General features: G+C 37.5%; 2 protein-coding genes across 2 annotated transcripts; both read right to left on the bottom strand.

Annotated features, from left to right (window-relative positions):
* Nucleotides 1-714: 714 nt before the first annotated feature.
* Nucleotides 715-3869, bottom strand: LOC126782319 (amino acid permease 3-like). The gene is made up of 7 exons (XM_050507537.1): nucleotides 3771-3869; nucleotides 2773-2890; nucleotides 2450-2683; nucleotides 2239-2332; nucleotides 1917-2131; nucleotides 1673-1812; nucleotides 715-1590 (listed from the first exon to the last, which is right to left on the bottom strand). Exons 1-7 carry the CDS (start codon nucleotides 3774-3776, stop codon nucleotides 943-945), a joined length of 1455 nt encoding a protein of 484 aa, XP_050363494.1. The 5' UTR covers nucleotides 3777-3869; the 3' UTR covers nucleotides 715-942.
* Nucleotides 3870-5395: 1526 nt separating this feature from the next.
* Nucleotides 5396-7406, bottom strand: LOC126782322 (amino acid permease 3-like). Its single transcript, XM_050507539.1, has 6 exons — nucleotides 7295-7406; nucleotides 6885-7112; nucleotides 6678-6771; nucleotides 6371-6585; nucleotides 6139-6281; nucleotides 5396-6049 (listed from the first exon to the last, which is right to left on the bottom strand). The coding sequence occupies exons 1-6, from the start codon at nucleotides 7404-7406 to the stop codon at nucleotides 5396-5398; spliced, it is 1446 nt and encodes a 481-aa protein (XP_050363496.1).
* Between the last annotated feature and the right edge of the window lie 6659 nt (nucleotides 7407-14065).

Below are 14065 nucleotides of genomic sequence, written 5' to 3'. Positions count from 1 at the left end.
AGCGTACACTTGTGTATATTAATATAGCAATCTGCATATAACTTTTGCTAATTCATTGCATTTTTAAAGCACATCTGGGAAACATGGAAGAAGTTCTTGCACGGCGGTTCTGTTCGTGTGGGACTCATTCAGATCTTTATCGTCATGATGCAACTTCAGGATCAATTCCCACAATTGTGGTCAGTTGAATATTTTCTCTACCTACACATTATAGTCATGGGGTTGGAGAATTTACTTGACACACAAGTAATAATTACTTTTTAATGGGCCAAAGCCAGGTAATTTGGTTTGGTTTGGTTTGGTATTAAGTTAATGGGTTTTTATACTAACCATTTTAATATCTAGTGGGACTGTGTGAGTCATTGATTCATCGGTCTTTAGTGCTGTTACTGGATGAAAGTTGTAACACCAACTTATCTCTTCCTATTCTCTGTATCAAAAGCAGAGGGGACTTTCACAATAGTGTCACTTAGGTCTAGGAAGCTGGGGTCTCAAGCTGAGAAATAGAAACCATTTGATAAGTTAACTATGCTATCTCATCAACCATGGCAGCACTTGGTGTTTGATTCATTGGGCGGCTCACATTCACCTTCTTTAGTTCCAGTAATAAGTGTCTAAGACTATGCACTCTTAGTGGTTCCTATGAAACAATTTTCTATGTATCTAATTTGAAGTGGGGGAGTAATCTAATTGATGAAATGGATTCTTAATATGTGGAGAAAATAACGTAAGTAACTTGGGAAATACTCTTCATTGATTTGGAGAAATACATACATACATGGCCAAAGCCTTTCCTTCATTTGAAGACAGTGAAAACGACGCATACAGAAAGTAACTAACAACATCACCAATTGAAGCTTTAGTTATATGAACATGAGGACTTGACCCTAATGACCAAGTCTCTTTCCTTGATCAAGGAATGCTAATTAATGGTGGAACTGGCTAACTCTTGAAGGGCTTATAGGTCTTGAGGTCAGAAATCACCCCAGCAATTGAGCCAGCAGCAGCAGCTATGGTTATTATGAGGCAAGCAACACTTAGGATTTGGAGGCAAAGCCATCTTGTGCTCCACCTTGGTATCCTCTTCTGCACAATGTACATCTCAACTGGGAAGTAAACAGTTAATGGCCAGAATCCTAAAGCTCCAAGAAGTCCAACCACATCGTTAAAGAATGGGAGTAGCATAGAGATTACAGTGGTAACAATCACAAAGGCAGTCCTCCACACCAATCTGAAGAGGTTAAGGTTGCAATGGCCAACACCAGGAATTGGGACTTTGATTTCTCTTGAGATAAATTCGCTATCGGGGTACTTTCTTGCTGCTGCTTTCTCAACAAAAGCAAATAAAGGTTGGCAGTAGACTTGGTATGCACCAACAAGGTGGACTACTATAGCAACATTGGCAATGTCTAAGAGCCAGTATGGGTTATAGAAGCCAAAGCCGGTGAGCAAGTTTCCAGGGGACAAATCACCGAAAGCAGCATAGCCCATGCAACCACATAGCATGTAGAAAAGGGTTGTCACTGCAACACTAATTATAGTGGCCTTCTTCATTGTCTTGGCTTCAGATGGTGGAGATCTAACTGTGTCCTATTATGCACTAATTGGTTAGTTACATGCATAATTCACTATTAAATTTAAAAACTATGTCCTATGTAAAGGATATATTTACCTGAATTTCAATCAAAATGAGAGAGTAAGAGTAGGCAAAAGCTATGTCGCCAAGAGCTTGGAAGCTCCTCCACATCTTTTCGGTTTCAGACACAGTTCCAACGCTTATTCCAGTCATACTTCCCATGATTGTTCCAGTTTCTAACAATACGAAAAAGATTGTGTTTAGAGTCAGCCTTACAAGTACAAAGTAATCATACAAGCAACTCATTGCAGATTTAAAATCATAGAGCTAGATGTTGTACCTGCAACTTTAGCAATTCCAAGGCCAAGTCCAATTGTTGAGTAAGTGAAGGACATGACTGCCGCAACAATGGAAAGCCACCACAGCTGATCGAAGTCTGGAATCTGTGAGAAAATGATTTCTGCTATGCCAAATGCAATCATGTAGGGGTTGCTGTTGACAAGGCATGGATCTTTTCCACCAGTTTTGTGGAAGCAGTTAGACCTCTTGATTGCCCTGTTTTATTTACCAACACCAAATCCTCATTAGCCCAAGTAAAACAGTAAATCCTTAATTTAAACCAGATTACATCACCAAGTTCATGATATAAATGAGGCACTTACATCATGCTAATGGATGATGCTATAGTGTATCCAATGGCAACTCCAAAAAGGTTCAAGTACTGAACATATCCACAAATCTTAACCTTAAATCCACCTGGAAAATGAGATTACCACAATAAATCTTTGACCTTTACAACTGTTGAGAAAAAAGGCTAGACCTTTCCCAAAATTTACATGGCCCAAAAGATAGAACTGCTGTTTAAATATTTACCAAGGTTGGATTGAACAGCATCCATGTAAGTGTAGTTTCTTTTTCCCGTGTCGGAGTCGCCGGAGCGGTAGCAAGCAGAGAGCAGAGTTGAAGTGTAGTAAGTCACCAAAGAGAACAAGAACATGACAGCAGGGCCGGCCACCCATCCAAGCTGAGCTATTGCCCAAGCCAAGGATAGAACACCAGACCCAATTACAGCAGTAATAATGTGAGCACTTGCAGTCCAAACAGTTCCTGTTTCACAAACCACCCATAGAATCACCACCCAATCTAACATATAGGCTAAAACTTAGCATATTCACATTTGCAGAAGCAAAAGTTACCAGTTCTTTTGAGACGGCCATCATCATCAAAGCACTTGGAGCCTCCCTGCGGCGGCATATTGAGTGAGACGTCAAACACTTGGTTGTGTTGCAGAATCTGGTTCTTGTTATCACCCATCTTTTACAGAGAGAGACACCAAACACAGAATACAAGCGTTTTTAAATATGCAGAGCCAACAAAGACCTACTGCTAAAGAAAGAAATGGGGTATTGTTCCTCAATGAAAGTGAGCCTAGTTATGAGCTTTGATCACCACACACAAAACAAGAACCACAGATATACTGAGAACCTTAATGAGGTTTCTGCTATAAGCAAAAATGGCAGTGGGAGAGTCAGTAAGAGTGTTTAATGCTCGTTTAGTAAATTGAATACGATGTGCAGAATAGGAATGAGACAGAGGTTTATATAGCCCTTTGAGGCAAGAACCTCCACGTGGCTTAATCACCAAAAAGGCACCGATCGATGTCCCCAACTCTTCTGGCCCTGTACCCTCCCCCATTTTCATCACCAACTTGACTAGTCTAGTCTCCTCTGTTCTTTCTTAGATTTCCAAGATCTTCCCCTACCTTTGATTTTTATTGACCCGCCACTCACCCACTTTCACACCGTTTTCTCCTTTTCAACACCAACACGTAATTTCTATACTGTACTGAAAATGAGAGGTAGAGCCCCAGATTAGTAGGCCGAGCCTCTTTTTAGGGATGGCTTTGTTTTGGTGATAAGTGATAAGTTGGTACGTGTAGTGACACTTCAAAAGTTTTGCATGTACAACTCATATGCCTTTGGTTTTAGAAAGTTGAGCGTCCACCAAATGTTAGCCGATGAAAACTACATGCATGTCTACCAGAACGTTCGATGTAAAGAACTCGTCTTCGAATTCGTTTACGAATGATTGATAGGTTTGATAACATTAACATGCATGCATGCATGTCATATAGTAGCTGAAATTTAAAGGACTAGTACGTATTGAAATAACCAAGCACAGTAAAGAGCGTTACCGTCATTATTTGGATATGATTTCCTCTGTGTGATGAAATTAAGCCACAGCTGCAACTGTATTAGAGGAAATAGGAGAGATGGGTATTACTTTGTTGCTGTGCTTCTCTTGGATGAACCAGCCTCCCTTATATAGTAGAGCTGAGAGCTACTTAAACCAGTGGTTTAGTTTAATCAATCTTCTTTAAAAGACCACCTTACAAATCAGAATATAAGAACTCCCACGTGTGAGTCTTGACGTCCATCCCTTACTGCACCAGAGAATAATGAATATGGTTCTCTCCCGTAATTCATAATACTAATTCCCAGAACACCATAGAAAGCTTCAGAGCATATTATTTACCAGTCAAGGTGGTCTTTTCAGTGATGGTGATATTAAAATACACATACTCATAGTGTTGGAACCAAGACCCCACTAACTAGGGTAATCAACCACACTCGCTCGATTTTTGGGGTGGAATTTTGACAACTTATTGGACAGGTGAAAATATACCAGGGACTAAATTTCAGAATATTTCTATATATAAGTGATCTTTAAAAATACAATGAACTTCTTCGAGTCTTGAAGGAAAATATGTTTCAGAATTGACTGGCATAAGGAATGTAACTATCAGAAGTCAGTCTCAATGGTTTTTGGATATAAAGGCGAACCCAGTAAGTAGGAATTTTCATGGGTCTTGAGTTGAGATTACCCAGATAGCAATATGATCATTGTCAATAGTTCAGCTTTGTGAGCCTAGTTGTGTGTATGGGCATTTTTAAGAACTTTTTATCGGATGTCCCCGAAGGGACCATTTTTAAGAACTTAATTCCTCTCGATTGATACTTGTCCAACTTTCATAAAAGGGAACAAGACAAAACAAAAACACAATTGGATTAAGAAGAAAAAAGATCATGATAAAAGAACTTACGCATTTCACAAAGCAAAAGAATAGCTTATGTATGTAGGTTTTTATCGTACATGTAAATTCAAGAAGGCCTACTTCTTACTAAATATACACTCTACACAATGATAAAGTATAATTTGCATTACATTATTCAACATTGGACCAATTACTTTGTTAATGTGAGGGAATAAGTAAATATGAAAATCAAAAGACCCCATAAATCAAACAATTGAAGTAAAACGAAGTACGTTCTTGCTTAAACATAAATATTTCGAATTCTCAACATCTTGATATCGGAAACTAAATTGCTCTGCCGCAAGTTTTGTTTCACGAAGAACATGATTGAATTAGAAAGTGTCAAAGAGTTGTGGCTGGGAAGCAACTTCCCTAATAGTGGAATCCACACGATTTCTAATCATACAAATTTCATGAGAGAAATGATTTGAGCGCGCGTATGACACTAGTTGGTCATATAAGCATCGTTTTCTGTTAGATCTAACTCGTAGCTAGGCAATCATCGGATGGTGTAGACTCTGTCTCTGTCAGTGGATGATTGACAATCTGCACTATCAATGGTTCTTAGCAAGGTACCATAGCAATCAACACATGTTCATCAAACCTATTTCAAAACATTAAACTTAATAGGGTCTTCTGCAACCATTCTTTTTTGCACTGGGACATACATAGGTTCTGATCTTAGTGACTAACATGCATACCTAAAGAGTAAAAATTTAAACAAATCAAGTGCTGGTCCTGAATGGCTTGTAATCTTTGAGACTCTCAACCACACCAGCAACCGAGCCAACAGCAGCTAGTAAAGCTATAACCAGCACAGAAAGACTTAGAATTTGAAGGCAAAGCCATCTTGTGCTCCACTTTGGTATCTTCTTTTGCGCAATGTACATCTCCACAGGGAAGTATATTGACATAGGCCAGTACCCCAAAGCGCCGAGAAATCCAACCACGCCATTGAAGAACGGGAAGATCATGGATAACAAAGTCGTTAAAATCACATAAAGTGTCCTCCAGACCAGTCTGAAGAGGTTAAGCTTGTAGTAACTGAAACCAGGGATAGGGATGTCGATTTCTTTGGTGATGAAATGACTATGTGGGAAAAGCTGTGCTGCTTTTTTCTCAACGAATGCGTAAAGGGGCTGTGCGAAAACTTGGTATGCTCCAATAAGATGGATAACTATGGCAGCATTGGCGACGTCAATAAGCCAACTCGGGTTAAGGAAGCCTTTATCGGTGAGGAGGTTTCCAGGGGCTAAATCTCCGAAACTAGCATAACCAAAGCAACCACACAAAATGTAGAAAACGGATGTCACTGATAAACTAATTGTACTAGCTTTCTTCATTGTCTTGGCTTCTGCTGGAGGACATCTGACCGTGTCCTGCAATAGTTACATACAACATGTTTAGTGTAAGATTCACGGTTCAAAAGGAAGTAACTTTGTATGGGGATCTTAAAGGATAAACAGACCTCAATTTCAATGAGGACGATAGCAAATGAGTAAGCAAAAGCTATATCACCAAGTGCCTGGAAGATCCTCCATACTTTTTCGGCCTGAGTCACATGAAGTCCAATGCTTACTCCTGAAAGAGTTCCCTTGATTGTTCCAGTTTCTGAGATTTTAAAGCAGAAAAAGTAAGGTTGTAGTTACTTTAGTATTAAGAATCTTAATTGAAAAAATTTCAGTTTAGTAGGTTCGTACGTGCAACTCTAACGATTCCAAGGGCAAGTCCAATCCCTGAGTATGTAAATGACATGATTGCAGCAATAGTAGATAGCCACGACAACTCGTGAAAATTTGGAATTTGAGATAATATAATTTCAGTGATGCCAAAAGCAATCATGTAGGGGTTGCTGTTTACCAGGCATGGTGCAGCTGCACCATGCTTATGCAAGCAGGAATTCCTTCGTATTGCACTGATTAATCACATACCAAAATCCTTTATTAGCCAAAGAACATGTAATAACCAATTCCTAGCACTCATTTGAATTTGAACAATGAAACTTACACCATGCTTATACATGCTGTGATGGTGTAGCCAATGGTAGTTCCGAAAAGGTTCACGCGCTGAACAATTCCAAGAACTTTGTACTTAAATCCACCTGAGAGATCATAACAAACACAATTAATAGTAACAATATTTAGAACAGAAATTCTGAGGAAGACACAACATTGTCATATGGTTAAAAGATAAAAGTGTTTAGCAGAATTTTACCAAGGTGGTTTCGAACAGCAGCAGAGTAAGTAGTGTTTCTTTTGCCAGAGACGGGGTCACGATAACAAGCAACGAGAAGACATGAAGTGTAGTAGGTCACTACAGAAAACATGACCATCACAATAGGACCAACAACCCAGCCAAGCTGAGCAATTGCCCAAGCCAATGACAACACCCCAGAACCAATCACAGCAGTGATTATGTGAGCAGTTGCAGTCACAACATTTCCTGATCCATAAAACAACAAAAGTAAAGAGTAGGAGTCTAATAACAAAATCCCAAATCGTGAATTATGATCGTGTCACATTCTATAAAGCTCAGGCATCTTCACTTATTTTCTTATGATTATGAATTGGATGCTCTAAATTTAACATGCTACATTAGATATATAAGTACAAAGAGAAACTTACCAGTCCTGGGACGACCATCATCATTAAAGAGCTTGGAGCCTCCTTCCATAACAGCAACATCAAAAGCTGGGTTGGAATGAATATGGTCCCTTGAAGCAGTGTTATCTCCCATCTTTGTTATACAGAGACCAACCACAACAACACATAATTAGCCTCTTGTACATAGTCATACTCAACCAATTCTTGCAGCAATTCATATGTAATCTCAGAGTTTGTGCTAGCATGTAGGCAACATTTATTTTACCAAAACTATGTAGGAACAATTTATGAAGAAGATTAAGTAAAAATAAACATATGATCATGATGGATCTGATCCTAGTAATTACTAATATGTCAGTAACAGAAACCCACAATATAGTGAGGATGATCAGTGATCACATAAATAAGGACCCAAAAAATCAATAGTATGTCAAATGGTTTTTACCATTCATTGATTCTAGAAAACTGAGATTTTTCAACCATCAGTAAATGTAAAATTCAGTCAAAGATTTTCAATGACTCTCAAATCTTTGCTTTTTATCTCAGTGCCTTCAAAGTTCAAAAACATGAAGGAAAAGAGCCTTGTGTGCTAGGATTTGCTTAAATCTATCCTAGCATTATAAAATCTTATAAACTAAACAAATTCACGAAAGTAATGAACAGTGGCAGTGAAAAACAGAATTTTGTGGGAAAAAAAAACCTTACCTTAGTTGCTGCAGTTCTTTCTCTTCGATCTATTTCGATATTCACTGTATAAAATTTCTCCCTGTTTGATGATCTGATTGACCTCTCTTCAGAAGAGAGACTGTGACTCAGGGATTGAAGGAATTTGCTCTACTTAGCAATAACCCTGCCCCTGCATATATGTTACAATTGTGAATTACCACAAAGGCTAGTAATTAATACAGAATCTCTCTCATTATGGTGACAGCGTTAGACTCCAAAATTACCGGCTGTAAAGTATATTCATACAATTTGTACATATTCTCCATAAACAGAGAGTGTGAACATCAATCTAAACCAGATTCAATGAACCAATTCATGACATCATTGAGAGGTAAAGATGTTCCTTTTCAGACTGGGAAAATTAGTAAAGCTCAAGAAAGGAATTAGACCACATTAATTTTCATCCTCGAACTGCACATTCACGACTTAAAAACGCAGGTCTGGTTAAAATGGATTGAATACACAAATTACACATGCATCACCCGAAATCATGCCTAGTCAACTCAAATAATAAAATTCCAGAAGTGAATGATGTAGCTCCGAGACTCGGAATGTACTTAGAATTTATATCATTCGGAAGATCGTCATTCAAAAAAAAAATAGCAATATTTTTTTCACTCACCAAGTTTGGTACGCTCGATTAGAGGCTACTGTTGTTGCTTGACGAATTGCCTTCAAAGATGTTTGAATGTGCTCTTGTGTGATCTGCACGCAAAAGCACAGTTTGTGATACTGCTGATTCATGCAATAAGACTTTTGGCCATTGTATAGGATATATGAAAATTATATTAAAAAAACAATTGTTTGTAAAAATTCCAAGGCTAAATCATAACCTACAAATCACTCAATCACATTTAAATAACATTCTAAGTTATATAAGAATCATAAGATCATATGGCCGGAGATCAAAACCTAGATATGCAATTATAAATGTTAAAGGAATTTGAGCGATCAATCATGAAGCTAACATCCCCTATGCTAAATACACTATTTTGTATCTCATACCTCAACTGATTGACACAAACCATGAACTGAAAGCCTCTTCGAAGCGTGAAACTGGTTGAGGTGATGTGTACACTACAAATCGAAATACTAAGAACTGTGCTTAATGTAGTCTTGTTCTTGGAGTTGTGCATCTGTGCCTCTGTGGTTTCGATTCGCCATTGAATAAGTGAATTGAATTGGTTTGGAACGAAGAAGGAAATAAGCCTCGTAATTAATAGCACGGAACTCATTCACAGTATCCAAACCATTTAGGAAAAACTAGTGAGATTTTCCCCCCTTTAAATACGAAGCATCCATGGTGATTGTTGAAACGCTTATCCAATTAGTGGTAACTCTATCCAATTAGGCTTATCCGACACTATTCTTAAGCAATTAGGAGTCTCGTTAGATTCTACGTATGTGATCAAGTTTTGTGGTCTATTGAATTTGAATTAGCTTTGACCAAATTATGTGAGGCTCTATTGTATCAGCAAATATCACTCTGAATTATTATTATTTTTAAACAATTAAGATAACGAGCTCATATTATGGATGTGATTTCTGTAATCATCAAACACGCTATAATCAATTATATATGGATCTGATTTCTGTTATCACTCCTTGCTTATTAGTTTTCTATTATCTTCATTCACGCGGCCACGCCTGTATGAAATCAATTCCGCCCTTTCAAAAAAAAAAATATATTCCGCACACAACCGTAAGTCCGTAACATAGTAAAATGCCTATATTGGGCCGGAATCCCACAGCCTTCCACAAAGGAAATCAATAAAGCAAGATAAAGAAGCCACAAGCCTAGTGAGATAAATAAGCCTAATCTCAGCCAATGCGGTATACTGTATAAAATATCAATGTCAGAATTTATCATGCCAGAACTAAAGATTTTCCCATGGAAGAATTTAAGAATAAAACATAACTGATATGATAAGAATGCTTTTACATGCCAATATCTGGTTTCTGGAAGAAGACATGAACGAAAAATAATTGACGAGGAATCGAACTAAGTCAAGCAGCTCATTCTTGATAAGGTTCCTCTTCAATAATGGACAAATTCAGCTTATTACATTACATCAAACAATTGTAGTGAACTTTTCTGTAATGTCCTGTGATAGAACCTAAAGCTACTTAATTAGTTCAAGCTTCAAATAAGTCGCGTCTAAAACATACCACGCAGTAAAATGGTTTGAAAAACGGAGTCACTTGATTAGAATTGAAATTCCTTAATTAATATGTGGATTATAGAATTAGATTGCAGTAGTAGAGGTTAAATTAGTACATTTCAATGCAGAAGAAGTCAGAATTAGGTACTAACTAGTAACTAGGCGTCTGCTATAAATTTCAGCATAGGCTGACAAACATCGATAATGACTAGCTAATATAAAAAAAAACCCAACTTTATATAATGAAATCATGAAATGATTCTTGAATATAATACATTACTGTTTACTAATTGGATTTATAGTTTGCATGTAATTATCTGAAAATTTTGGCCTCACAAGCTCGCAGTATGGCATTCACATTCATTGTCTCTCCTGTTGTTTTCTGTCAAGTGAAGTTGGTCTCATCAAAGTTCATATACACTTGTCTTGTTTACTACGATATAGATGTAACATTTTAAAATGATATCGGAGTCTAAATGGTAAGTGAAATGATCTCGCACAAAGTGCTTTATTCATATACAAAAAAAATTATTCTCAAATCTCTGCAGAAAGGTCCGATACAACAATTTGTATTTTCCGATGATATCAGAGTACTTTACTCCCATACAAAAGTCTGTGTTATCAATATCGGAGTTCGTCATAAGACTTTCTCCGGAATGACAGAAGTCTAGTGAGAAGGGATAATATATGCTAGTCCATATGGTTAGTCAACTGTGGCCGTCCATGGATTTCGGTTTTTCTTCAACAACTCATCCATAGAGAACTCTCTCATAGCCTCAAGCTGCAATAATTGAAATAAACCATTGAAAACTTGGAGCAAATCACTAAACCACAAGTTGGTTCGGTTGTGATGTCGTTTTAGCCCACTTCAATGAGACTCTGATTGAATCAGAATGTTTTCCTTTTCTATTTCTCTTCTTGGTAGTAGCAAGGGGCATGTGTGATTGACCATTTTCAATTAAAATTGGTTCTTCAGGGTTCTCATTTAATTCATGTCATGGATTCTAGCAGGGTTGGAAGAGACCAACACCATCACAACTTTGACAAGTGAGAAAGTGTAACGACCCCAAAATTTTGAGCTTTAAAACTCAAAATTCTAAAGTCGTTAAACACCGAATAATCTCAAATAACTCGAAATCATTAAAGTGTAACAGCGGATCAATTCTGAGTTCTCAATACAACTCAGTCAACCAATTATTACAAACCAAATTTATAATCCATACATAAAATGGAAATGTAATAATCCTCACAAATCACTCACAAATCTCACAAATGAAATTACACAACATCTCACACCCAAACCCACGCTAAAACCTCACCACAAGTAGGATAAGAACGACTTCAAGCCTCTGTAGTCGTCACTCAACTCCCACTAATCAGCACCTGCAGAATGATCCCCTACACCATCGAATTGGTGCACCGGGATTGTCAACACAAACCCGGTAAGCTTATAGCTCGTATGAGTAAAATCACAATACAGTTCGCATATCAAAATATACGAAAGATCACAAACAACAAATATAAATGCCCCTATGAGCCAATGGTCAGCCCATCTGGTTGACCCAAAGAAATATGAAATAAAAAGCTCATGAGGAAATTAAGTAACCCTTCTGGTTACCCAATGCATTTATAATACGGGTACCAAGAACGCTGGTACACATCTGTTACCCCTCTCGTAATACACCGTTGATATTGGATAGCCACCCGCTACCCAACATCCAAATACACCGAGTACCCATGAGCAGATAACCACCCGTTACCTCTCATGCAGTACTAAGGCAGACAGACTAGATCTCTAACTGTATCGTAACTTTCGCCCGGCCAAAGGCTAGGTTTCGACTTGCCAAACACGTACAATAATCTCACATCATATTGTACCAAAATCAGGTCCGAAGACAATTCACATTTTAACAATCACAATGTTAAAAACACGTACAATAATCACACATCATATTGTACCACACATCACGTCCGAAGACAAATCACAATTTTATTACATTCTCCGTGATAAAATCATGTACAATAATCACTCATCATATTGTACGCTTTAAAACTTTCACGATATCACCACAATAAAAATCATAACAGTATATTATATAGCAAACTATATATATTCGTATTTATTACCATTTATACAATATATACATAGCCCACTATATCCTATACATGTCATGTTTCATAAACACCTGAAGAAATACGTACAATATTCTCACATACTCATGCTCAATTTTCCGTCACCGAAATGACTATTTTTAATGCATTAATAACAGTACGTAATTTAATGAACTATATATATATTATGTACCTATTACCATTATACTATATATATGTAGTCCACTAAATTATATACATGTTATAATTCATTTGATAAACACACTTGCAAAATGTTGAATCACCACGAGGGTAGATTCGTAAATTCAGTGAGATTTTACTCACCTTATTGACTTGAGCGTAATTCCACAATTCGCGATGCTAATTCCTTTCATCGATTTAACGATCACCTTAAAAGAATAAGAAAAGAATTTAGAATCGTTTCGTAAACCTTTAATGCCAAAACAGTAATATACGGTTACTGTTCAGCAATTTTGGTTTATACGAAGTTACTGTTCACTGTTCACTATTCACGGTTACTGTACAATACTCAATTAATACGTATTTCTGTACGTATAAATATTATATACGTATTTCTGTACGTATAAATATTAAATACGTATTTCTGTGCGTATAAATATTAAATACGTATTTCTGTGCGTATAAATATTATATACGTATTTCTGTACGTATAAATATTAAATACGTATTTCTGTACGTATAAATATTAAATACGTATTTCTGTACGTATAAATATTAAATACGTATTTCCGTACGTATAAATATTAATACGTATTTCTGTACGTATAAATATTAATACGTATTTCTGTACGTATAAATATTAATACGTATTTTTGTACGTATACGTACGATTTAATGTAAATACAAATTTAGTAAATAAAATTTACTAAATTACCCTTTTTACAAAATTACTTTTTACAATTACTGAAAGTAATTTATAATTACATTTACCGTAGGTAAAACTTAATTACATTTACCGCAGTAAATAAAAATTACATTTACTTTTACCGTACACAGTAAATTACCAAAATACCCTTCTGTCAAAACTGTCCCACCGCCGCACGTGGAGGAGGTCGAGCAGCAATGGATACGGCGACTCGAGGCTCGATCCTTCGGCACGGGGGTTCCGGGGTGAGGAAGGGGTGGTGGCGAGCTTGCCCAAGCTCGTCGTCGACGAGGAAGCACGGCGTTGAGGCCCCCCCCCCTCCCCCCCCCCCCCGAGCTTCGAGCTTCTGCGTGGGATCGGGGAAAAGGTGAGGAAGAATAGAGAGTCGAGAGGGAGAGGGAGATCGAAGATGGAAGGTGGGTGATGGGAGATGGCGGGGTCGAGAGGGAGAGGAGGTCGGGGAAGAGAGAACCAAGGGAGAGAGAGAGAAACCCGAGAGAGTGAGAGAGATGAGAGAGCGGCGGGTTGAGGGTGAAAGGGTTTCCAATTATGGGAACCCTAGTTGCAACCATTTACTTATATACCCCCTCCTAAAATCGGAAACCAACTTCCGTCGTTAATAATCTTTACGTACGACGTCCGATTCGAACGCGTCACATACTCACGAACTCGTATCGACGAGCTCTACAACTTTCGTGAAGGAAGTCTTCGCAACCGAGCGATGGAAATAGAAGTCGATAAAAACGTTCGGAAACGTAACGTTTCCTTAATAAACGTTCTCGGAACGTCTCCGTTTCCGTCTCGTAACTTTTGAAATCATTCATGTTCATTTAAACTGAAATTCACGTCTTATAGACTCGAATTAATTCAAATAATGTATTTGAAATCTAGGGTTATTACAGAAAG

This window comes from Argentina anserina, chromosome 2 (assembly GCF_933775445.1).
Source record: "Argentina anserina chromosome 2, drPotAnse1.1, whole genome shotgun sequence".
NCBI classification, from domain to species: domain Eukaryota; kingdom Viridiplantae; phylum Streptophyta; class Magnoliopsida; order Rosales; family Rosaceae; genus Argentina; species Argentina anserina.
This window is presented reverse-complemented; position numbering and strand designations above follow the sequence as displayed.

Coding starts and splice junctions, on each gene's coding strand:
- LOC126782319 (XM_050507537.1), bottom strand. Junction 2,333..2,449: donor TGCTGTTCAATCCAACCTTG/GTAAATATTTAA, acceptor CTCATTTTCCAG/GTGGATTTAAGGTTAAGATT. Junction 1,813..1,916: donor TGGAATTGCTAAAGTTGCAG/GTACAACATCTA, acceptor TCGTATTGTTAG/AAACTGGAACAATCATGGGA.
- LOC126782322 (XM_050507539.1), bottom strand. CDS start 7,406: ATGGGAGATAACACTGCTTCAAGGGACCATATTCATTCCAACCCAGCT. Junction 6,282..6,370: donor TGGAATCGTTAGAGTTGCAC/GTACGAACCTAC, acceptor TTAAAATCTCAG/AAACTGGAACAATCAAGGGA. Junction 6,050..6,138: donor TCGTCCTCATTGAAATTGAG/GTCTGTTTATCC, acceptor TAACTATTGCAG/GACACGGTCAGATGTCCTCC.